Here is a 25,737-nt window from a genome sequence, read left to right on the forward strand (position 1 = left end):
TCAGAACCAAGGACTCCATGAGGTGGAGGGGAGGTTGGATGTCTGTGGCTGGAATGACACAGGTGGAAGAGGGAGCTGAGCTGAGGGGGGTGGGAGGAGCCACAGACACGGCCCAGCATCTCCTGGGGCCGGTCCAGCCCTGCCCTACCTTGGTGGGCTGGAGGTGCTCCAGGATGTTCTCTCGGAGGGTGGCCACGGCCCTGTTGGCGTTTCGCTCCTGCTTGTACATCTGTGTGGTGGGGGGGATGGAGGGGCCGCGGCCGAGCTCAGGTACGTCCCGTTGCCGAAGGCCTGGATGGCGTTTTCTTGGGAAAGAGACGGAGAAAAGGCTCGTCAGGGCAAGGCAAAACATCCCAAAGGCACCTCTGAGGGTCTTCCCGGCTGCTGTGCTGGCAACCAGGGAGCTGGGCACCCACAGACTCCTGAGGAGCAGGGCATGTCCGTGCCCCATTCCAAAGGAGGCCCCCCAGGGCGCAGGGATGCTGTGAGCACTCACGGAGACAGACGTTGTTGGTGAAGAGGTGCAGGAAGGTCTCACACTCTTCCTGCCGGTTCCCGCTGGCGTTGCAGGTGCACCAGGGAGCGATGCTGGACGTGGAGTTGTCGATGTAGTTGGGGGTGATGGGGCTGCCTGTGGGGGGGAAGGGGTGGAGAAGTGTGACCACGGGGTCGGTGAGATTCCCCCCAAAGCTGCTGTCTTGGGTTGCTCCGCTCTCAGCCTCGGCCAAAGCCCTCTGGGATGGCAGCACAACCCTCCCAGTGCTGCTGCCGTGGCTCTGGTTTGCTCCCAGGGAGGAGAATCACAACCTTTGTGGTCACCCCACCGCCACCAAAGTGTTCAATTGATTAGAAAGTTCTTTCAGTCCAAGGAATGGACATTTTCTGGGAATTCAGGTTCCCTAAGAGCATTCACAGTTTAGGTTGGGAGAGACCTTAAAGCTCATCTTGTTCCACACCCTGCCACGGGCAGGGACACCTTCCACTAGCCAGGGACACCTTCCACTAGCCCAGGTTGCTCCAACCTGGCCTTAGACACTTCCAGGGATCCAGGAGCAGCCACAGCTTCTCTGCCCAACCTGATCCAGGGCCTCCCCACCCTAACAGCCAGGAATTCCTTCCCAGTATCCCATCCAGCCCTGCCCTCTGGCAGTGGGAAGCCATTCCCTGTGTCCTGTCCGTCTCTCCCTTGTCCCAAGCCCCTCTCCAGCTCTCTCGGAGCCTCTTTAGGCACTGGAAGGTGCTGGAAGGTCTCTCCAGAGCCTTCTCCAGGCTGAACATTCACAAACTTTCAGGCGAGGCCACCCCAGGGCAGAGCAGAGCGGGACAATCCCCTCCCTCGACTGGCTGGTAACGCTTTCCTTGACGCCTGATCCCTCCCTCTCCTCTCCCTCCATCCTCTTTTTTATTCCTTTCTCTTTCTCTGCACCTCACATTTTACTTTAATAATTAAATCAAAGCAGGTCTGACCCCCCCATACCTATGATGCCAGTGTAGGCCAGCAGACAGGCAGCGTAGCTCTCCCTCCGGCACCCGCTGGCAGCCTGCAAGGAGGGCTGGCAGTTGAACTGGAACTCTGCATAGCGGGACCTGGGGGAATCACAGCACAAAAAAACAGGACAGATCAGCACAGATTTTTTTGGAGGGAAAAAAAAAAAAGATACAGCAGCCCACTGGTGGTGTTTGTAAAATCCTTTGGTGCTGTGGGTGTTCCTAAACCGGTTCGAACCGATATAATTTTACGTTCGCCCGCCCCAACAAACCCAGGAGTAGTTTTTGAGCAGGTTCTGCAGTTCATGTTTTATCAGGATTCCTCTGGAACTACAAGACAGGTCCAGTCTTAGGAGAAATGGTTGTTGTCTGCTGTGTGAGGCTGGTTTTTGAGGGAAGAGCCGTTGCCGGCAGGGAGGGAATTCGTTCTGTGTTTGTCGTTTTTAGCTTTGCCCCAACCTTCATTTTTATGCTGATTCGTTGGAACAGGGAATCACCCCTGTCCAGCTTCTCTCTCTTTGAAGACTCTAAACGTAGCTGAGGTCACCTCACACCAAGAGGAATGTCCAAAGGCTCAGACATGGAATGTTCTACCCATCACCAGGGCTGCTCTCCCATCCTCTGCTGCAGTCTCCCATTCCCAGGAGAAGGTTGGACCCTCAGGAGCCTGTGGAGCAGGTGAATCCTGCTGCCAACCAGTTATTTGCCACCTAACTCTTTAGGGATAAGGCAGTTTTTGGCACATGGTGGTGTTTGGACACTGTAGGATATCTGAGACATCCACATGGGACTTTCAGGTAGGACCTGGTGGAGATTCAGATCCATCTGAACAGGCCTCCCATGGCCAGGGAGGAAGGGACCTCAAACACTGCTGACACCTGAAGGTAGAGCCCTTTTGGTGACAACCTGCAGTGTCTGAAGTGTGAACTGACCTCAAAATGTTTGCTCTGCCTGGGAAACCTCAGGAAAACTGAGCATGTTGCTCCTCCCAGACACCCTCTCTCTTCCAGACGTTTTCTTGGTGTTCCTGCTCAGGGTCAGAATTCCAACTTGCACTTTCCTGCCCGCTTCTCTCCTCCTCCCCAGCCTTCTCCTTTTTTTTTTTTTCCTCTTCTTTGTTCCCATATTTGCCCCACACCAACCCCTTTTCTCCTGTGACACCAGGAAAAATCTTCCTGCCCAAAATGTGCTGCTTTCAGAGGAGGGAGATGCTGCTGGCAGATTTTATAGAATTCCATATAATCCGTGTCAGCAGAACCCACCCCTCCAAGCTGGGAAATCCAAGGGGTTACAGCTGGGAAGGAGCTGCAGGAGGAGGACTTGCAGGGCAGGCAAATGGAGTATTTTACTCCATTCCTTTATGATTTATTCCTCGTGGTTTCTGCACTGCTGGCTCTGACCAGGTCACACGTCAACCCCTTGTTCCTGCTGTGTCTCTAGAGGATATTTTACATTCTACATTCAGAGGCCAAGGGAGCAGATAATGAACAGCTGTGCTGGGGCAGGAAGTGGTTTCCAGCCTCCTGGGGGGAAACACTCTCCGCTTTGAACCTCTTCCTCCCCGCTGGGCCCTCTTGTCGTGTTAGGGAGAGGGCAGGACCACTTCAGATTCCAGGATCAATCTTCCATTTCAGATTCCCTGGGTACCAGGGGACATCTGAGCCAGGGCTGGGGTAGCTCAAAGGCTTTGCATCATTCTTTTTTGTCCTTCATTCACGTTTCTGGGGTGCATGGGAATATCTGTCCCAGTCCATCCTTCCAAGAGGATGTTGCTGCTCTCACCACCCCTTTGCGAAAATAAAGAATATTTTAATTGTAATTTAAGGATGATGTGCTAGTGGGCAATGGCTGCTGGCAGTTCAGCTCAGTTTGGGACTTTTGGAAGTCCCAAACCCCTCAATAATTAGAGTCTGGGATAATGCTGGAGGTGTTGTCCTACACTTGTTCTTGTGCTTTCCTTCTCCAGGTGTCTGCTCGGGGCTCCAGCTGCACCCAGGGCACTGGGCTGGGATCACCATGATCAGTGCTTTGTGGTCTCACATCTCCCACAGACAGATGGGCTCTGCTCCCAGGAGCTGTGTGTGGATTGGCCTTCTGGAATATCAAGGACTTTCAGAGAAATACAGGGGTGAAAATAGTAGAGAAGAAGGAAAAAGGCTGTGAGTGAGCACAGGGGATGGGTCTGTGGGGTTGGGTGGAAGCACAGCAGCAAACCACACTGGCCACGGGCTGAGGGGTGGATCTGGAGTGACACTGAGACCCTGAGACTCCTGTTGCAACCACCAGAGCTTAGAATTATGGAATGGTTTGGGTTAGGAAGGACTTTAAAGATCATCTTGTCTCATCCCCCTGCCATGGGCAGGGACACCTTCCACTAGCCCAGGTTGCTCCAAGCCCCGTCCAACCTGGCCTTGGACACTTCCAGGGATCCAGGAGCAGCCACAGCTTCTCTGGGCAACCTGTGCCAGGGCCTCACCACCCTCATAGGGAATATTTTCTTCCTAACATCCAATCGAAATCTACCCTCCTTCAATTTAAAGCCGTTTTCCCCCTTGTTCTGTCCCTCCATGTGGGTTGCTGTAGACTAGGGGAGATGGACAGTGAGGAGATGGATCAGTGAGAGTGGCTGCAAACACCCCACCCCACATCCCTGCGTGGCTCACACCTTCCTAAAGAAAGTCATTGCATGGGATAAGGGGTGTAAGATGCCAGGATTGGTGCAGCCCATTCATGGATCAGGAGACCCAGCTTTGCCACCGAGACCCAGAGCGGGTCTTTCTTCAGGACCAAAGCCAAAAAAACCCACAGAAAAGCTCTAAAAAGCTCCAGCATGAACATCTCAAATTTTCTTCTGCCTGTTAACACTTTGCGTATGGGGAAAGGATGTGGGAAGGAGCCACCAGGGCAATGAACTGTCAGTGGGATGTGGTGGGAGACCCAACTTTGCCACCAAGACCCAGAGTGGGTCTTTCTTTAGGACCAAAGCTGAAAAAACATAGGAAAGGTCTAAAAAGCTCCAACCTGAACATCTCCAATGTTCTTCTGTTTGTGTAAGATGCAAGATTATGGATCATGGGAAGGAGCCACCAGGGCAATGAATTGTCAGTGGGATGTGGTGGGAGACCCAGCTTTGCCACCGAGACCCAGAGCAGATCCTTCTTTAGGACCAAAGCTGAAAAATCCATAGGAAAGGTCTAAAAAGCTCCATCATGAGCATCTCAAATCATCCTCTGTCTGTGTCGCACACCTTGTGTATGTGTCCTTGTATCCCACACCTTGTGTATGTGTCCTTGTATCCCACACCTTGTGTATGTGTCCTTGTATCCCACACCTTGTGTATGTGTCCTTGTATCCCATACCTTGTGTATGTGTCCTTGTATCCCATACCTTGTGTATGTGTCCTTGTATCCCACACCTTGTGTACGTGTCCTTGTATCCCACAGCTTGTGTACATGTCCTTGTATCCCACACCTTGTGTACATGTCCTTATATCCCACACCTTGTGTATGTGTCCTTGTATCCCACACCTTGTGTACGTGTCCTTGTATCCCACAGCTTGTGTACATGTCCTTGTATCCCACATCTTGTGTACATGTCCTTATATCCCACACTTCGTGTATGTGTCCTTGTATCCCACACCTTGTGTATGTGTCCTTGTATCCCAAATCTTGTGATACAAGGATGTGGATCATGGGAAGGAGCCACTGAGACAACAACCGGTCAGTGGGATGAGGGGGGATGTGGGACCCTTCAGGTGAGTGCATTGGGGCTGTCACCAGGGGACGAACCCTTGGGACGTGCCCAAGGGACACCTCTCTGCATCAGCCCCAACCCACGCACGGACGTTACCTGCAGACGTAGTTTTCCCGGCAGGAATCCAGCGGCGCCAGGCAGTTGGGCTTGTCCTTGGCCTCGTAGGAGCAGGCGGGGACGATGGTCTGGCGGCGGCGCTCGGCGCAGGCCGTGTCGTCGCAGGGGCAGAAGAGCAGCTCGTGGGTGTACTCGGGGGGCACGCGGTCGAAGAAGCGGCGCAGGGCCTTGTGGCACTTGGAGCGGTTGCAGGAGTCGGCGCGGGCCAGGCGCCGGATGCACAGGGACACGTACTCCGTGCGCAGCCGCTGGCACAGCTCGTCCACGTTGCAGGCCTTGGCCGCGTCCAGGCACCGGTTCACCTGCGTCACCTCGTTCTCCGACCCTGGGGACGGGGCACAGGAGGGGGAGGTTGGCACCGAGACCCACCCCCAGAGGCACCACCCCTGTATATTATATACATTTTATATATTTTATATATTTTATATATTTTATATATAAAATATACTTTATATATTTTATATATAAAATATATTATATATATTATGTATTTATATATTTTATATATAATATATAATATACTTTATATATTTTATATATTTTTAAATATTTTATATATTTTTATATATTCTATATATTTATATATATTTTATATATTTTTATATATGTTATATATAAAAATACTTTATATATTTTATATATTTTATATATTATATATATTATGTATTTATATATTCAATATATAATATATTATTTATTATATATATTATATATTATATATATTATATATTTTATATATCATCATGGCTGGGCTTCGCGAATGAAGATTAAGGAAGGCTCTATCCACACTTATTACAGTTATTACATATATTTTATATATTTAATATTTAATATATAATACATAATATAAAAGATAAATTTTATATTATATATAACTATTATTAATATATAGTATAGTTATTATAGATACTATAAGTATTATAGATGTTCTAGAAACTATAGATATTCTAGAAACTATAGACATTATGGATATTATATATATTATACATTATATATTATAGATATAATATAGATATTATATGAGAGATATTATATATATTATATATACTTTATATATTATTAATGCTATATATATAACGTGGTACATATATATATAACATATAGTATATATAACATACAGTACATATATAAAATATATAGTATATATGATGTATTATATATGTGATATATATTATACATTATATTATTTTAATATATTATATAGCTGATAGTATTAAAAAATATTAATCACTACATGACTAACATTATAATTAATATAATTAATATAGTTAATATTAGATTAATGACATATTATATTAATGATATACAATTATTGTATATTATAATTATATACTATATGCTATAATAATGTATTATTATATATTAGAACTAATTATAAGATATTACATATTAATTATAATATACAATATAATAGTTATACTGCATTAAATATTAATATATACTAATAGTACTGTATTAAATATTACTTATATACATTATAATTATATTATAATAACATATGATAACTATTAATTATATTCTCAAATTATATTTTTATTATTAATTATAATTATTATATTAATATAGTAATAATATTAATGTATTTTATATATTTAATAGATTATATTGTCTATGTAGTTTATATACTATATATTGTATATTATATATTAATACTATATGTTATATATATTTAATATATTATATATTACATTATATATAAAATACATAGTATTTATCATTTATATACTATATATTATATACTGTATATTATATATATTTTATATATTATATATAGTTTATACATTGTAAATATTATATATATTTTATATATTTTAAATATACATATTATATAATTCATATACTATATATTATGCAGTTTTCTAGTCCCTTTGTGCTGGTTTTCTAAAATGTTCAAGAGGCAGGAATTTTAACGAGTTCAAGGGTTTCTCTGTCTGTGAACTGGAGTGAGAAAAGGGCCATAACACCTGATACTACCAAAGCTTCTCCAAAGCCTTGCAAGCATTCCAGGCAATGCCATAACATCCCAAAGGAGATGAGGGAGAGGAGGAGAAGATGAAGAGATGATCTTCTTGAAAGCTCCAACTGAAATTTGGGAGGTGTGGGGAGGGCGGTACCGAGGGAGGGGCGGTTTTGGAGGTGGGTGTGGCACTCTCAGGTAATTGGTAATTAGGTAATGAAATAAAAGCAAGAGACTTTGTTGTCTCAGGCACACTTCGGAAAATATTCCTGCGTAAAGAGAGTGGTTTTTGCTTTCTAATACTCAAAAAGAGTCTCAGAGGGTTATTTTCCTGCATCAGCCACCTTGGTGAGACCACAACCTCCTCCAAGAAAACAGTGTCCAGGTAACACCCACATTTGTTTGCCGTGTCCTGGCAGGCCCAAATCCATTCCCACATTCATTGTTTTCCCGGGAGGTGCCACAGCAACCCATCAAACCTCACCCCCCAGGGCTCGCTCCCCCACTTTCCTGTACTTAATAAAATGAAGCTTTGCTCTGCCCTGGGCATCTTGTAACACTTTTCCAATGTGAACTGGGACTTGAGGCCTGGGAAAACAGGAGCCACCAGGAATTGCATCTGCTTACGGCCATGGCCGGATCCACCATTGGGATCTCTAGTAAAAGACCCTTTTTTTCCCATAAACTGCTCAAAATTAAGCACTGAGTGGCAAAGCTGAGCCTGCTGATCCTTGGATGGTCTGCACTAATCCTGCACCTCAGACTCTCTATCCTGTGCGATGAGTTTCTTCTGGAAAGAAGACCGGGAGGGTCCCATCAGGCTTTGGTCCATCCCAGGACCTGCCCAGCTAAGCAAGAGCTGCTTGGGTCTCAAAGTGCCACAGCAGATCTCTCACTTCCCCCATCCAGACCAGTCCCGACCAGTAAATCCATGTCCTAAGAAGTAATGGTGCCTTCACAGGATGGGATCAGAGGCACCATCCCACTTGGAGCCCCCGGGACCTGATGATGGGTCTGTCCCCAGAGCCTTCCCCACCTTCAGCAAAATCATTCTGCACTTCCACCCTCTTAAAGAAGAGGAGAAAGGATGTCCCAGTGTGGGTGGGAGAGCAGGGGTGTGCTGTGGGGACACAGGGATAGTGGAGGAAAATCTGGAGTGTGGGGAACAATCAGGAAAATAAAGCAGGAATTGTGGTGATGAATGCAAAACAAACAGTAGGAAAACAGGGATCTCACGAGTTTGTATGAGGCCAACAGCCTCCTCTGCAAATGTGGGGAGTAAGTAAGAGGAAAAGGACTCCCAGGTGCCCCTGGATTCCTGGAAGTGTCCAGGGCCAGGTTGGATGGGGCTTGGAGCAACCTGGGCTAGTGGAAGGTGTCCCTGTCCATGGCAGGGGCTGGAACAAGATGGGCTTTAAGTCCCTTCCAACCCAATCTGTTCTGGGATTCTGTGAAAGGTGTTTTGTGTAACACTGGCTGTAGGGTCCTTAGAGATGGATGGGGTCTGTTTTATAGAGGGGAAAATGCTCCAGAGTCATGGCGGGAGTGGGTTGGGATATCAGGCTCTGTTTGCTCACACAGGTAAGACAAGGAGCCTCCAAGCATGAGAGAGAAAATGAAGTTGAAGCTGATTTTCACCTCTCTGCATTAAGCCCATGACCTGCAGCACATCAGGACTTTCTTCACTTAGGAAAAATCCCCAGAATGATAAATTCCCATTGCAGAGCCAAACCCTATCTTTGGCCAGGAGTTAAAACCAGCCAGTCAACTGCTGAAAAGTGCTAAAACACTGACAGTCTCCCTGAGCACTTCAGAGCTGGCTGCCCTCCTTTATTTCCCTGGCATTATCAGATGCTCCTTCTCCCAGCATTTCTTTTTCCCTTCCTGTTGTCCCTCCTGCTTACAGTGAGCTGGAAGTCAAATTCCAAGTTTTTCAGGGCAAAACTCTTGCTTGGTGTGTTCCCACCACCAAATAATTCCCTTTCAAAATGCCCAGAGAGAGGAATATTGTCAGAGCATCAGTTTATGCTGGGGAGATGCCAACCAATGTGGAGGAAACGGTTCCTTGGAAGGGTTTCATCATCCATTCAGTTCATAAATCACAGGGAATACGCTGGATTTTCTCCTCTTCCCACACAACCAAAGGATGTGCTTTTTAAATCACTGCTACGATTAGGAGTGGAGGGATGTGGCTCCATTTGTAGAGTTTTAAGAGTGGCCATTTATTGTTTGGGTGAAATTTGGTTTAAAATACCTGTTGCTCTCGCTTGGCAAACAGTCAGGGGGGTGTTTTTTGTTTCAACAAGTTCTTGGGAATTTTGGGGGTTTTTTTGGTAGATTTGAAAGGGGATCCTTTGGCAATGCTGACTGTATGGCCCTGGACACTGGACAGGCACAGGGTGGCAGGTCTTGATTCATGTGATGGAAGATTTTGATTGGTATAAATAGGGAAAACCAGGTTAAACCAAGAAAATTCATGTCCCTAAGTGGATGCCGAGTCCTCTGATGAATCCCTGCTGCTCTGGGCCCGTTTGCTTTGCTGCCCAAACGATTTCAGTCTGCCTTAAAAATGTGCTAACCGTGCAGAAAAATCCCCATGCCTGGATTTCCCCGTGCTCCGAAGCCCTGGAGGACTCTTAGAAAAAGGTGGAAAACTCCATTAGAAAGGCCATGACCCAGCAAACAGCTTTGGCCACGCTCCAGTGTCCACGCTCCCATCTGTCAAGTGGAGTCAATAAGAAGAGCGAGGGCAGGGAGCACCTCCCATCCCTCTCTGCTTTGATTGTCTGGGGCTGATGGGTTAATTTGCTCCTGGACAATTTTCCTGGCCGTGGCAGGGACTGAGGGCATCCATCAGCCTCAGGCACCTGCTGCTCCTCCTCGCTTGGGTGCCCTCCAGCCGTGCTGCCACCCCAGAGCCGGGGGCACAGTGGGGAAAAGCTGAGATAGGACAGATGTTTTGGCACATCTGCCAGAGTGCATTACCTGCTCCCAGACAGGGAGTTTTATACCCCAAATCACTGTTGGTAAAGCTCCCCCACGGCTGGTGCAGGAGCTGGTTGGTGATGGATGGGTTGTTGGCCGACCTTTTAACTGCTGAGCCCTGTTTGTGCCCTCCAGGGGTTAAAAGGTGTCAGGCAGCTCTGTTTAAGTTGTTAAGGGGATTACATGATGCAGAGCAGAACACGGGGCTGAGGTTGCCCTCGGGGCATGGGATTAAAGGCTGTGTCTAGGATCAACCCATAGGGTGGATTTTTGACCTTTTTTCCCTGCAGAGTTTGACCCTGTGACTGATGTGGAAGCACCTTTGAAACCCAAGCAGCTCCTGTTTGCTGAGGTGTCTGCAGGGCACAGATCATCCACCTGCTGTGGAGAACGAGCCCATTGGAAGAGGTCTTCCCACCACATCCCTTTTTTTTCATGCCCACACCGTAACAGACACAAAAAAAAGCCAAAGGATGAAACCACAAGCGGTTCTTCCCAGAACACGTAACAGTTTAGCACAGGAATCACAGGCAACTCCTTGGAAAAGCAACTGCTGGGCCTGAACCAGGCAATGCTCACAAAGGATTTCCCTGTCTGTAGCTCTTCCACAGCCAGTCCCTCCCCCAGTTTGAACCAGTTAAGAGCAGCTCCCCTCCCACCTACCTGCAGTGATGGAGGCCAGGCGGACGTAATCGAAGCCCCTGCTGAGCGGCTCGTAGGGGGAACTCTCCAGGACATTCATTCCTGGGGGGACAGGAGAAGCTGGTGAGAGGGCAGCTGAGGCTCCTGAGGGATGGCTGAGGTGCACAAGGCTCAGAGGCTGCAGTGCAGGATTGTTTGGTGGCTCCAAGTGCCATAAATAAATCCCCAGAGTCGCAGGGACTGGTGTGTGGCCACATCCTTGGAGAAGGGAATAGGACGGGACTGGCTTTTAAAAATATATCTCAGCTTTGGAGAGGGGCAGGGAACTGTTGAGTTATAATCCTCTGCAGCTCAAGCCACTCTCCAGGGAGTGTCACTGAGGACACCAGGCTGTGGGCAGGGTTCAAACCACCAGCTCCCTCCACACACGGTGTTTCCATCACTGTTCTTGCTCTTTCCTCTGTGTCTCTCCCTGGGATATGGTCCTCACCTCTTTCTAGGACACGGCCAGGGCTGTGTGTGTGACAACACCCCCCATATTTATTACCACTTCCCCCTTTCTTCTTGCCATTATTACTTGGCACAGAGCTAATGAGCCACAGCTCCCGCAGGAGCTTCCTCTCCTCATTTTTGAGTCTCTGGGAAGCTGATTTTATTCACAACGGCCTGTACTGCCCCGTCATCCTGATGGATCCCACGGAATATTACTGAAGCAAACAGCTCAGCATCAATTCCTTGCTTTATTAGACATTTAGATGGATGTGGAACAGCAGCTGGGATAAAAGGACTATCAAACCTCACGCTCCGGGCATATGCTGATCTCCAGGAAGAAATGGCTCCCAGGATACACAAGGCCCTGGAATTACCACAGGTGCATTACAAGGCAGCTTTACACCTTCATTGAAATATCCTGCATCGTTACCCACCCGGAGAGGGGCCCATTTGTACGTCCCAGAGTAGCAGTTTTATGTCCTGATGACAAAGCACCTTTATCAGAGGATTGTTATCGAGTTGTCATCGTGTTATTGTGTCTCTAAATGGGAAGGTGGCCCTGAGTAAACAGCGTGCTTTGCAAATTCCCTGAGCACACACTTCCACGATTGTTTTTACAAGAGGGCTTCTAAGAAGCTTTTTGCAGCCTCCTGGGTGTGTGTGAGTGAGAGACAAAGCTCTGTGTGGGTTCCTTTCTCAGTCGATTAAATGCGTGAGGACTCCGGGGCTGTTATGAAATGTATCACCCTGGGGAAATTAAGGCAAGGAAACCACAGGTTTGGGGAGTGAATCTGCACTGCAAGTGACCTCAGTCATGAAAAAAATGTAGCAGAGAAGGGGGGCAGAGTCTTGCCAGCCTCCTAAAACAGCCCTCTCACAGCCATCCCAAAGGTGGAAGTCCCAAGTTGCTGGGCGGGAAGTTCATCCAGCCCATCCAACTTCTATTCTGCATCTGGAGACCCACTCCTGGCCTCTGCCAGCCTCTCTCTCCTCTTCCTTCTAGTGCAAGGTGTCCCTGGCCATGGCAGGGGGTTGGAATGAGATGGTCTTTAAGGCCCCTTCCAACCCAAACCATTCCACTTCCCAAAGCTGGAAATTCTCCTGACCCCACCGTCCTACAGAGCCACATCACAGATGACCTGTGGCCAAAGTTTCAGGCATGAAGGTCAGCAGGGAAGGAATTGTGACACAGCCCATTGAGATGAATGTCCTTGGATTACCACCTCTTCCCCAGGCTTCACTTCAATGGAAACTCATTCATCAGGTATTTTTACGGGAGAAATTGGATCCTGGAGGGTGCTGAGGCCTCTGATTTCCCCAGTCAGTTCATAGCACCGTGCTCTGCACCCTTCAAGCTGTGGCACCTGAAAGCTTTCCAGGAACTTGATCAGTCAGTTCCCATTCCCAGCTAGTTCCCATTCCCGACCAGCTCCCCTTCCAGAAAGCCTGGGCATTGTATTCTCCATCCCCTTTGTTTTGCTTGGCCTTCTGGCCCGTGGCCTCACCTCTGCACTTCTCCTTCCAGGTTTAATCCAGGAGTGTTTTATTAATCTATTTCCCAGCCCATGGCTGGAAGGGTCTGTTTTATTCCCCATTTTAATTTTCGTGGTGCATAAAACACTCCTCGGCCTGACAAGGAAGAGTTACGGCCACCGAGGTGCGATTTTATGGCGACTCTTAAAACCCGTCAAAATCCAAACTTACTGAATCCCGGCTCTGGGAACACTTTAAATTCCAGCTTGATGTCACCAGCCCCAAATCTTCCCTAACCCAAAGACACTGGTGCATTCGAGAGGCTCCAAGAGAGTGATTTTTTTTAAAGTTCACGCTGGTTTTTTCCTCAGTGCCTGTGCTTTATGTGGTGTTTCTGTGAATTCCATGGCGCTCACGGTCTTGGTTGACATCCTTGGATGCAAAACATGCCGTGCATTTCCCCCGGGAAAAGATCTCAAGGTATATTGGGAATGTCATAAAAGAGAGGGCAAGTTAAAAAAAAAAATAAAAGGCAGGAGGTGCCTCAGGTTTTCAGGGTTTCTTTGCCCAAAATGTCATTACCAGGAGGGTCAGTAGAATCATGGATATCTTGAGTTGGAAGGGACACACCAAGATCAGCCAGTCCAACCCCGGCCTTGCACAGACATGCCAGCAATCCCACCCTGTGCCCCAGAGGATCAGCCAAACCCTCCTGGAGCTCTGGCAGCCTTGGGGCTGTGCCCACTGCCCTGGGGAGCCTGGGCAGTGCCCAACCAGCCTCTGGGGGAAGAACCTTTTGCTGAGATCCAACCTGACCCTGCCCTGGCACAACTCCAGCCATTCCCTTGGCTCCTATCAGCAGGCCTTGAGAGGGAACAGGAGGCTACAGAGATGACCTTGTTTTGCAGGAGCTCTGCAGAGAGCTCCACGAGCAACTCCCCCTCGGGAAGGCCACCAGGAACGAGCTGAGGACTGACCTTCCATGAGGGTGTGGTGGATGCTCCAGTAGACACTCAGGCAGTGCTTCTCCTTCTTCATGCCCCTCTTGCACTTGCAGCCGTAGAGCTGGCTGGAGAGCAGGGCTGTCACCGTGCTCCGGCACTGGCTCTTGGCGTCGGGGCCCAGCTTGTTGGCCCCATTCCCGGCGATGCACTGCCGCAGGGTCCGGAATTTGGCGCTGCACACGGGGTCGGTGGTGCACGACTCGCCGGCCTGCAGGCAGTCCCTGCTCGAGCCCACGGCTTCTGCCATGCCTTCTGCAAGGAAAGCAGAGTAACAGGATATCCTGAGTTGGAAGGGACTCACCAGGATCATCCAGTCCAACCCCTGGCCCTGCACAGACACCCCAACAATCCCACCCTGTCCCTCAGAGCGTTGTCCAAACCCTCCTGGAGCTCTGGCAGCCTTGGGGGTGTGCCCACTGCCCTGGGGAGCCTGGGCAGTGCCCAACCAGCCTCTGGGGGAAGAACCTTTCCCTGAGATCCAACCTGACCCTGCCCTGGCACAGCTCCAGCCATTCCCTGGGTCCTGTCCCTGGTCCCCCCAGAGCAGAGCTCAGTCCCTGCTCCTCCTCTTCCCCTCCCATGGAATTTTCAACTACAATGAGGTCTCCCCTCAATCTCCTCTCCTCCAGGGAAGAGGTGTGAGGGCTATGGAGCAACCCCAGGCAGGGAATGGATTGTGTCTCCCACAGCCTCCTTCCTCTAGGCTGCCCAGAGAAGCTGTGGCTGCCCCACCCCTGGAAGTGTCCAAGGCCAAGTTGGACGGGGCTTGGAGCAACCTGGGCTAGTGGAAGGTGTCCCTGCCCATGGCAAGGGGTGAGACTGGATGATCTCTGCTTTCCCTTCCAACCCAAACCATTCCATGATTCCATGACAGGGTCAGCCTGGTAGCAGGATTACAAATGACAGAAACTCATCCCTGGTGCTTCCTCTTTGCTTCTCGGAGCACAAAAAAGCTTCCCAAACCCATTCTCCTCCCTGCTTTCTCCCTCATTCCTGCTCTCCCAAGTTAACAGCAGCCCAACCCTACGGAGACCCCCGGCCTCTCCTCCTGGCACACGAATTCCCTGTGCCTACGCCTCCCTGGAGCTATGAATGGCTCTGTGTGGGTGTTCTGACACAGAGTCAGCCCACCTGTGTCCCAGGAGTTGGCCCTTGTTCCCTGTCAGCACATCCCCAGGACTCCCACTGGGTTTGTCTTGGCTTTTTCCAGGATTTTGGAAATTGTCTTCAGAGCTACTCGTGAAAATACAAAGGGGTTTGTTCCCCATATGGGGAGGGGAGACCAAAGCATGGGAGGAAGATGTTATTTCCACGTGGACATCAATAAATTAATTGATCAGGGCTCAGTGGAGCTGTGTCCCAGTGCCTGGAGCAGCCCAATTCCATGTTATTAATTGCTAAAACAGGCTGGACACATCCCAACTGACTCCTTAGGGATGTTCCCACCCCAAGGCTCACGACAAAGGCAGGGCCAGAGGCTCAGCCATACCCAGTAGGACATGGTGGCATCCAGGTGGTGGAGAGGAGACAGGGCCAGGACAAGGGGAATGTCACCCCTTCCAGCTGGTGGGATGCTCTGGAGTGGTGACATAGGCTTGGGGGAGTGCTGAGGACGGAAACCTGGGTTATGGAAGAGGAGAATCAGTTCCAGAGCCTGTAATATCATTTTCAGATCCTTCTGCACCATAAAACCAGAAACTGCTGCCATGACCTTGAAGGAGGATTTCTCAAACACCTCCCAAAGGAGCTCCCTGTCTCTGACATAACCTGTCTCCCCTTTGGATGGGAACCAGAAGGGTGAGGATGGATAAGGTTGAGAACCAGAAGGGTGAGAATGGATAAGGATGGGAACCAGAAGGGTGAGGATGGATAAGGATGGGAACCAGAAGGGTGAGGATGGATAAGGTGGATGCAACTTCTGCTTTTTGAGCCACCCCCGTGCCTGTCACTGGTGAGACCCAAGTTAGACAATATTAGAAAATCCTCCCTCCTGAGAAAACTGTGAGTCCTTGATCTCCATCTCTGAAGGTTTCATGGAATCTCTGCTCTCTCCAAGATCTACTGATCTCTCCATAAAGTCCCTTCTTTTCACCTTCCACCTGCCACCTCTCCTCAACTTCTGCACCTCCCAGTTTAGTATTTGAGCCCGGTATATCCATCTCTCTTTCCTCAGCAGTCTCAGGGTGTTTGCTAAGAAGGAGCTGCCTCTGCTGCTCTTGACTAGAGCAGAAAGCAGCAGCTGGAGTGCAGATATTTCAGTGATGTTTATGACAAACTCTGGATGAACCCACCAGGAGGTTTCCTCCCGAAATATCCCAATGGCATCTCGAATGCAAAACCTTTCATCAAACCCCAGACCATTTCCAAGTGCCTCGTGGCCAATGCCAAGCTTTCAGGTATTTCAAATCTCACAACACCTCGAATCCCAGCTCTCCCACCCCTGATTTATTCATAGACCTGGTTTATGCAGCACTCAAGGCTTGTTTGGATCTGCCAAATGTGGAGGGAGAAATTATTTCCAGCATGCAGGAAACTCTGCCTTGGGCTGTCATATATTGAAGAACTCCGAAAACAAGGAATGAGTTTCCTTGAAATATCGTTTGGGCTGCAATTTCACTGAGATCCATAAAATATCTGAACATATCCAAGCAGAATCCATAGGAATAAAGATGAAAAGTGCTTGGCTTATTTCACCCTGCCTTTCTCCAAAGGATCTGCTCTGGATGAGGATAAAGCACGGCAGGTTTCATTCTGGAAGAGGTGACTTTGTCAGTGTCCTGTCAGCTGCTGGAAAAGTAGGTTAGAGCAGAAATTATGACCTTTCTTCCCCTTCTCCACTTCATGAATTGCAGAAGATACTCCCCAGGATGGTTATAAACACAACCAGCCTGTAAAAGCTGTAAAACACTTTGGGATCCCACTTTAAATAAATCAAGCAGATTGACCACTTGAGAAATTTTTAAGTAAATATATCCTCGGGCTGCGATTCGCTCCGCGGAACAAGGGCCAGGGGTGAATATTTACAGCCCAAACCCACGGCATAGAACGCCCCCAATTCAGATTTTATGGCAGGGAGTGTCACAAACGACCCGTGGCCACGTCACTTAAACCCCAAATCGTTCAGGGGCTTTCATTGTTAGAGGTGTCTTTGCAACTGAGACAACAGAACAGTACGTTTCCCTCCTCGCACGGCCCCTCGGAGAGGAATTTTATGCAACATTAAGACAGAGCCTCTTAGGGGAAAAAAAAAAAGAAATAAATCTCTGTGACTTATAAAATGGATGATGCTCCCTACCAGGCGGGACAGGAGCAATATCAGGTGTTCTCTCCCAAAAGATGGAGTGGCCTCTCTGCTTTTTGCCTTCCAAAATAGCTCCTCGCGGGTTTTTGTGCCGCGGGATTTTTGTCCTCCCTGACCGAAAATCAGGATGTGCGCCCGGCTGGGTCTTCCATGCCTCTGCTGTTCTACTAGCAGCCCTTCCAGCTCCCCCTGCTCTCTTTAAAAAGCCATTTGTCTGGAGTTTTATCCCTCTCTCGCTGCTAATTTCACGCTGTTTATGGCGGGCAGATGGAGTAATGAGTTTATTTTCCCATCCCGGGCTCCACATCTGTCTCTGCTCTTGCTCGCCTCGGTGACACTCACACAGAACCACTTCTCCTGTGCAGGAGTGAGAGGGAAACCTGGCTCTTCCCATCTTCACAGACCCTCAGTTCCTCTCATACAGTCTTATTTTGCTCACCAGGAGGTCTGAGTCTCCTCCAAGGAGATGATTTCCTTCCTCGAGGAAGTGCAGGTGGGGGTGAAGAAATGTGAAGGTGACCCCGTGTGGGCTGGAAATGGTGAATAAAGTGCCTGGAGAGCACCGAGGTGAGATCCTGCCACTCTCCTGATCCAACCAATGCTTGGGCTTTGAATGTTTTAGGAGGAACCAAACCAGTTCATCCTGGGGTTTTGGGATACATCCCACTCCCCTCCAGTTCTTATACGTATTAGGTGTGAATATTTTTACAGTCCTGTTTTGAGGTGCTGGAGCATGTCCAGAGAAGGGAACAGAGCTGGTGAAGGGTCTGGAGCAGCAGGAGCAGCTGAGGGAGCTGGGGGGGCTCAGCCTGGAGAAAAGGAGGATCAGGGGGGACCTTCTGGCTCTGCAACTCCCTGACAGGAGGGGGGAGCCGAGGGGGGGTCGGGCTCTGCTCCCAGGGAACAAGGGACAGGAGGAGAGGGAACGGCCTCAGGATGTGCCAGGAAAGGTTCAGGTTGGACATCGGGAGGAATTTCTTCCTGGAAAGGCTTGTTAAGCATTGGAAGGGGCTGCCCAGGGTGGGAGTGGAGTCCTCACCCCTGGAGGTGTCCAAGGAAGGACTGGCCATGGCACTCAGTGCTCTGGGCTGGGTGACAAGGTGGGGGGATTGGTCCAAGGATGGACTCGATGATCTTGGAGGTCTTTTCCAACGTTAATGACTCTGTGATTCTGGGATTCACACACAGCCCTCCACAGTGATAACACTGTCATTATTTCCATGACAAGCTGTTGACACCAAAACATTTGGTGTTTGCTTTCACAGTATTTGCTGCTAAGACAAGAATAACCTCCCAAAATCTCCAAGAAAGCAACAGGAGTGGTTTATTATTCCTTTAGCTTGTTTCCAGCCTTGTTCTGCCTGCAAAGGTGGGTGAATGTGTTCATAGAATCACAGAAGGTTTGGGTTGAAAGGGACCTTAAAGACCATCTTGTTCCACTCCCTGCCATGGGAAGGGACACCTTCCACTATCCCAGGTGGCTCCAAGCCCCATCTAACCTGGCCTTTATTCCAGATCTGATCTTCCAGCCAGCACATAGTCCATGTAAATGGCTGCAAGGAATCCTGTGCTGGTGTAAGAGACACCTGCAGAAAACAGGATCTCAACAAGAAGTGGGCACCAGACCATCCTTCTGTGTCCAGCTGCTAGAAATGGCCATCACTGGACAACCTTTGCAGGCTGGGTCAAACTAAAACAAGCCCCAAATTAATGTGCTTTCTAATAGAGAACTGTAATTGCAACCTCCCCAGAGCTGCCAGAAACTTGTTGTTACACACAGTCCTCCTGGAGTGAGAAACGATGGGAAATGGAGTCTTGAAGAAATATTCCTAGTATTTCCCAAATATCCATAAACCAAGAGTGATGAATGGGTTGGGATAGAGATGAATGAGGGCAGGTGGGCAATGCAGGTGGTCCAGGCTGAACCTTGTTTGGACTGTGGGGCTTTTTATGCCATGACTTTACAGCCAAATGCTCAGGATCCTGTCAGGAACAAACTCCTGTGCACAGCTCAAGTTTCCTTTCCCATTTGCTGCTGGAATAGCTGCAGAATGTGCAGAGCAGCCCCAATAAACACCAGTGGTCCTTCCCCCAAAACCTGCTCAGGAACAGCCCTCCCAGGAGAGGCCAGAGTCCGGAACTCACTGCTGCCGCCAGATTTCGTGGTGCCCAGAAACCCCCTTTGGGATTTCCAAGTTTCCTGCTCTTCCCCGTGTCTTGGCCTGTTCTCAGTGCATGCTCAGTGTTCCCTGAACACTATTTCCTGGATGAGATGAGAGGATCTCACCCGAGCAGGACACCACCAGGCACCGCTGTCAGACCTCTGCGGGCACGGATGGTTTTACCAACACAACGCACACACACACTCCCCTTGAAATCCCACACTGCAAACCAATCTTTTCCTAGTGATCCCTCCCACTTGGGGAGGTGGAATTTTCTGGGAACACCTCAGGAATGTGAAGTCTGAGGGTGTCAAAGCCACACCGGAGAGCTGAGGCCAGCAACGTGCTGCATGTCCTGAGCAGGCACCAAAAATGTGCTGCCTGGCTCTTTGCACCTCCAGCTCTGACCTTTTCTCCCCTCCCTTTCAGGTCTTTTGTCTGTGTTTGCTCCAAGCAGGACTTCACAGGAGCTGGGGAAATACAAATAACCACAGTAACATTCACTAAGTGTTTCCTTCCCCTCTAATAACTGACCCACGCAGAAAATAATTTATTCCTCGTGGGCAGTCAAAGCCAGAAGGAAACACACTCCTCTGATCTCTCTTCCTGTTTGTCATAGATTTCTCCAGGACACCCAGATGCCCTCAGAGAAGCCTGAAAACTCGAGATGTCCTGCAGGTCAAGACCCCTCTGTGACAGGAATTTTATTAACCAAGTCACAGAATCAGAGAATCATGGAATGGTTTGAGTTGGAAGGGATCTTAAAGATCAGCCAGTTCCACCCCCTGCCATGGGCAGGGACACCTTCCCCTAGCCCAGGTTGCTCCAAGCCCTTTCCAGCCTGGCCTTGGACACTTCCAGGGATCCAGGGGCAGCCACAGCTTCTCTGGGCAACCTGTGCCAGGGCCTCCCCACCCTCCCAGCCAACAATTCCTTCCCACTATCCCATCTAGCCCTGCCTTCTGGCAGTTTGAAACCATTTTTCCTTCTCCTGTTGCTCCATCCCTTGTCCAAAGTCCCTCTCCCAGTCTCTTGGAACCCCTTTAGGCACTGGAAGGTGCTGGAAGGTCTCTCCAAAGCCTTCTCTTCTCCAGGCTGAACAACCCCAATCCTATCTCGCCGTCCTTTGGCACTTTCAGGAGGATCCTCTCTGTTCTGTGAGGACTCACAATGCAAAGAAAGACTAAAATATTATGACCACAAGTGTGAAATGAAAGCCTAAGAGGGCTCAAGTGAGTTGGGTTTTAGACATCTGAGATGAACTCAATAGTCCCTCCTTTTCCTTGGGCAGTCTTGAATCCCTCTCAGTTGTTTCCCAAGAGGGCAAATGTCACTCTGGCTTTGATGAAGCCTGAAAAGATGAAGCCATTTATTCACCTCCCACCAATTCAACAACTAGAACCTGGCTGGGAGAAAAAATAAATAAATTAATAATTGTGGGCTGGGGCATCGATTGTTGGATTGTGGCTGCAGACTTTCAAGCTGGGAAAAAATCCAGAGCCCTCTGGGGGCCTGTGGTCTGGGAAAGTCACATCGTGTCTCCATTACCCTCAAGGAGAAAAGAATTCATCATGAAAACCCCTCCTGATAAGCTGGGGTGAAGTCTCCCTCGATATCATGGCTCTCCTCCACTCACACATCCTTTCTGACAGGGCTTCAGCCTTTGTTTCCTAAAGATGCCCCTGGAATGCCCCCATCCTGCTGGACTGACTCAGCCAGAGGAACCACCAAATCAGCTGGAAAAAAATATCCCCCTGAAAGGAAGAGGAAAATCAGCCCAGCACGCTCAGTGCATGACCTGGGTGCAAATAACTGCGTATCTATTCCAAATGTTTGTGTCTCTATTCCAAATTATTGTGTATCTCTCCCAAATAATTGTGTGTCTATCCCAAATAAATTTAATCCCTCTGACCAGACACAGGGCTTAAAACTTTGGAGCATCCATGAATCTGTTATTCTGAAATATTGGGTGTTTCATACAACAGGATACAACAAGTTCTGGCAGAGAACATGATCTGTGCCACACTCATTCCTTGTCAAAATTTGGGGACACCACGATACTGAGGTGTTGGGAAGCTCCAGTTCCTGATTTCTGCTGGAGCGGAGGTGCTTCCCCCATCCCAAAGCTCACCAGTTGTATCACCAACAGCAGGGTTGTGATCATTAGGATCTTAACACCTAAAAATAAGAATCCCATCCCGTGGGATAAGTGGGATATCAGCTCCTTGTGTGTCAAGATAAGAGCACATCCAGCTGGGAGCACTGAGGACAACTGAGGTCTCCAGGGCCACAGATCTCTAAATAATTAAGCAGATACATAAAAGACCACAAGTTCTACTTAAATCTGACTTTAAAATGTCCTGGGCAGTGGTAGAGATGTGAAGATTCTCTGCTGAGCCACAGTGAAGGAAATTTAGACCCAGGACAGCTCCTATGTAGGTCTGACTCTGGCTGGGTCTGCTCAATCATATCCCTTTGCCCTTTTTCCCCTTTCTGACCTCTCCTGGTCCTCCTCCAGAGCTCTCCCAGTGTGCTGGGCAGGGCTCAGCCACATCCCTGCTCACCCTAAAGATGATGAGAGCGAGGAAAAAAGGTTGGATTCCATGTTTTCTTGTGGCTTCAGGTCTGGCATTTGACCTTCACACAGAATCATGGAATTATTTAGCTTGGAAAAACCCTCTAGGATCATTGAGTCCAGCGTTGCCAAGGCCACCACTAACCCGTGTACCCAAGTGCCACATCCACAGGGCTTTTGAAGACTTCAAGGGATGGTGATTCCACCATTTCCCTGGGCAGCCTTTTCCGATGCCCTGACCGTATTCCAATGCCTGACCAGACTGCTGGAGAAAGCACATCCCAAGGAAGGTGACTCTCAATGAGAATATTGAGGATTCTCGATGTCCAAAATTATCTTTCCTCTTCCAATTAGGCTGATCCCAAGAAGACATTGTGAGCATCCCGGAGAGGAATCCATTATTTCCTTGGACAACCACGGCACAGTGAGGCAGTGGAACTGCAGAGTCCCTGAATCTCTTGGAAAACCTTAACCTGATCACTCCAGAAAGCAGGGAAGGGAGAAAAATGTGTGTTTGGAGAGAGGGTTGTGGAAAACGCAGTGAGCACCGTTCAAAATTCCAGCTGATGGGAATATACATGGACTTTCCAGCTGTTTTGCTCGGAATGTGTATTTATTGCTGCCATTTTAAAGCAACTCTTCCCAGGTTATCAAAATCCTTGGAAGGAAAGCTGCCATTGGAAGGGGAGTTGTTATCACTTCAACCAGGTGAACCCAGAGTGACCTAAAAAAGATGGGAATCACTGGGAATGCTCCACATAGAGTGAATTCCATCTGCCCTGTGACATTTTTTCCTCTTCTTTGATGTCCCTGAGAAGAGAGGGCGACACATCAGAGCTCTCAACAATGAAAGGAACCCTCTTGGGGAATCTTTTCCTAACATTTGGCCACAGCAGCCCCAAAGACAGAAGATCATTCCCCACTGGAGGGGAAAAAGGATGTTTTGAAGCGTGTTACCACCCTGAAATGTGGCAAAAAAGGGGCATTTTTAGATGAGAAGCGGAGATTTCGAAAAGATCACAGAATGGTTTCCTCAGAGCCCCGTCCAACCTGACCTTGAACGTTTCCAGAGATGGAAAATCCACCACCTCTCTGGACAACCAACCACAACTGAAGTGCTGACGACTTGCTTGGTGCCACCGTGACCTTGGTCACCAGCTGGATTTGTCAGAGAGAAAGGAAATGAAAATTCCATGTCCCTGATGCAAGTGTAAGGTAAAAAAATACAGCAGAAGGATAAAAGTGTAAAGTAAAGAATAAGCAGGAGGATAAAAGTTTAAGGTAAGGAATAAGCAGAAGGATAAATGTTTAAGGGAAGGAGCATCCTGCAGATGCAGGAAGAACATGGCAAAGGTGTCACAATCATGTATAGAGACATTCAAAGACAAGTTGAGGTCTGTACATGGGGAAATCGGGAGAATTAAGGAATAATTTAATCACAGCAGGGTTTGTGCCATCACTGGCTGGACACTCACAAGTCTCCCCTCCTTGGATCATGTGCTCAAATTAATTATCAGTAACTGCCAGGGGGCTGATTTTCCAGTCTTTAGAGGAAAGGAAGTGCTCTGTGCTCCAGCTCCTGGTACAGGAGTGTCTCTGCTGCTTCCAAAGGCTGCGTTTCTCAAGGCAGAGCAGCGATAATGGAACATCCTTTGAGTGCAGTCCCTGAGCTCTGAGACCCCCAGGGAGCTCAGTGTGGGGGTGTTTGGGCTTCCTCAAAAGTCTGCACCTGTAACAAGATTTATCTTTAAAAGGAAAACTGTGATTGAGACTGGAGAACACACTTCCACCACGTTCTCCTGCTCCCTGATTCCTTGACTGAGCTGAGAATTAAACGCTTTTCATCTCCCCCTTTGGCAAAGAGAAATTCTTCTCACATTGCAGTTTCTGCTCATCTGCCACTAAAACAGCATCCAGGGGTCATCACCACAGAGCCTGAAGTAACTGGGCTCCTCAGACATCCTTTGATTTCCCACATGTCTTTTTATTTCTCTTTCTGTGCCTCCAGATCAGCTCAGCTCCCCAGCCCAGATTTGGATAAGCAAGGCAGCCTAATTCTCAGCTTTCCAAGCAAAACATTTCAACTGAGGAACAATCAGTGCCTTCAAGGCAGCCTGCTCAAGTCCAGCAGAGATCCACATCTTTCTCAGCACCTGGAGTGGTTTTATACATGTTTAAAATCAAACAGCTGTGATTTTTTTAACTCCCTTGGCACCGCTTTGCTTCAAATCCTTTGACTGAAGAATTCACCAACTTCGATACTTCACCAACTTCAAAACTTGAAAACTCCTGTAAATTAAGTGTGGATGGATATAAAAAAAAAATATATGACCATTTCTGGTCAAATAAAGGTTTATTGTTTCTTACAGAATAATTTAAAGGAAGGATCTCTAATAATGCAGTCCCAGAGTACCCTGGACAATCCAACATCTGACCCCATCTTTGCTTTTTCTCTCCAAGGTAGCAACTATTGACACATTTCACGTGTATCCATTGATCCATTTTCTGCATCCCTGGAAGATTTGTGACCACTGCAGTACATTTTTCACCATCTCACAGATCCTATAGAATAACTCGGGGCTGCAGTATTGACACCACTCATTTTTGGATCTGCGCTATCGATTACAGAAAGCTCTGATCAGGATGGATATACAATTCCCAAACCTTCTTCCAGTGGCACCATTAAAAGCTTTTTTTCCCCTTTTCTCTCTTGATGTGGCCTCTGGATGTTTATTCCCTACTGTGTTTGAGGTGAGAGGAATCTTTCCCACCAGATTTGCGCGGCTTGTGCTGTTCTCCACAGGTTCTTCAGGAACAGACACCTCAAACACTCTCAGGACGGTGCCTGTTCCCAGTTTTCCTGGTTTACACACTCCCCAGACTCTGTGGATGCAGCTGGAAAAGGAAAGCTCAGCACCCTCCTGCCTTCTCACAGGTGGATGAGCTTTTCCTTTAGGAATGGTGAATCTGGGCTTCATTTTTTGTTGGGATCCGTTTGCCCCACCTGAATATTTTCCTTTAACATCCTCTCCAGCAAAGACATCCCTCTAGACATGAAGATGCTGTTTCCATAGTTTTCCAGGACATCCAGTCCACAGGAATTCTGTCACACTGTCCTGTGTCATTCATAGAGGGATTTAATGGCCAAGTGGTTCATCCTCAAGGTGAATATTCCAGTTTAGGTTGGAAGGGGCTCTGAGCAACGTGATGTACTGGCAGATGTCCCTGCTCATTGCAGGGGGTTGGATTAAATGACCTTTAAAGGCCTCTTCAAAACCCAAACTATTCTATGGCTCCATGGCACAACTTGCCCAAACTGAAGTGTTTGCCTTCTCCTCTCTTTGGCTTCCCAAACTCCCAAAACTCCCACACTGGCAGCTCTGTTTCATTTGAAATTCTTCTTCATAACACCCCAGAAAGACCAGGCCTCTCATTTAATTCCAGGAGCCAATCTCTGCAAACCTTTTCTTACCTGTCCAAGCAGCATCTCTGTGACCCCCTGGCTTTGGCAGAGTCTGTGTGGATGTCAGTTCATTTATACTTCCCCCCAAACCTCTCACATTTCTGATTTCAAATCAGATTTCTCTTGTCATGCCCCATTTTTTGACTCTTTTGCTGTCCCCCTCAACCTTTCAGGATATCATCTCCCTGAACTGCAATGCCCTCATTCCCTTCAAATAATTCTTGTGCTTTCCTGTCGAGGTTAAAACCCAGAGGGAAACTTGTCCAAGGAACATCTCCCATCAGGGGCATTGGAAATGCAGCTTTTCAAATTCTCCTTGCTCGGG

The 25,737-nt window shown here is 48.3% G+C and overlaps 1 protein-coding gene across 1 annotated transcript in view; it reads right to left on the minus strand.

Moving 5' to 3' along the window:
* The window catches only part of GFRA4 (GDNF family receptor alpha 4), a 74,391-nt gene that overhangs the window by 4,827 nt on the left and 43,827 nt on the right, over nucleotides 1–25,737 (minus strand). The window contains 7 exon segments of the mRNA XM_064653596.1: nucleotides 149–258; nucleotides 261–305; nucleotides 497–631; nucleotides 1,478–1,587; nucleotides 5,338–5,683; nucleotides 10,964–11,044; nucleotides 13,885–14,163. Coding sequence (XP_064509666.1) covers nucleotides 149–258; nucleotides 261–305; nucleotides 497–631; nucleotides 1,478–1,587; nucleotides 5,338–5,683; nucleotides 10,964–11,044; nucleotides 13,885–14,163 — 1,106 coding nt within the window.

Source organism: Pseudopipra pipra, chromosome 4 (assembly GCF_036250125.1).
Source record: "Pseudopipra pipra isolate bDixPip1 chromosome 4, bDixPip1.hap1, whole genome shotgun sequence".
Taxonomy (NCBI): Eukaryota; Metazoa; Chordata; class Aves; order Passeriformes; family Pipridae; genus Pseudopipra; species Pseudopipra pipra.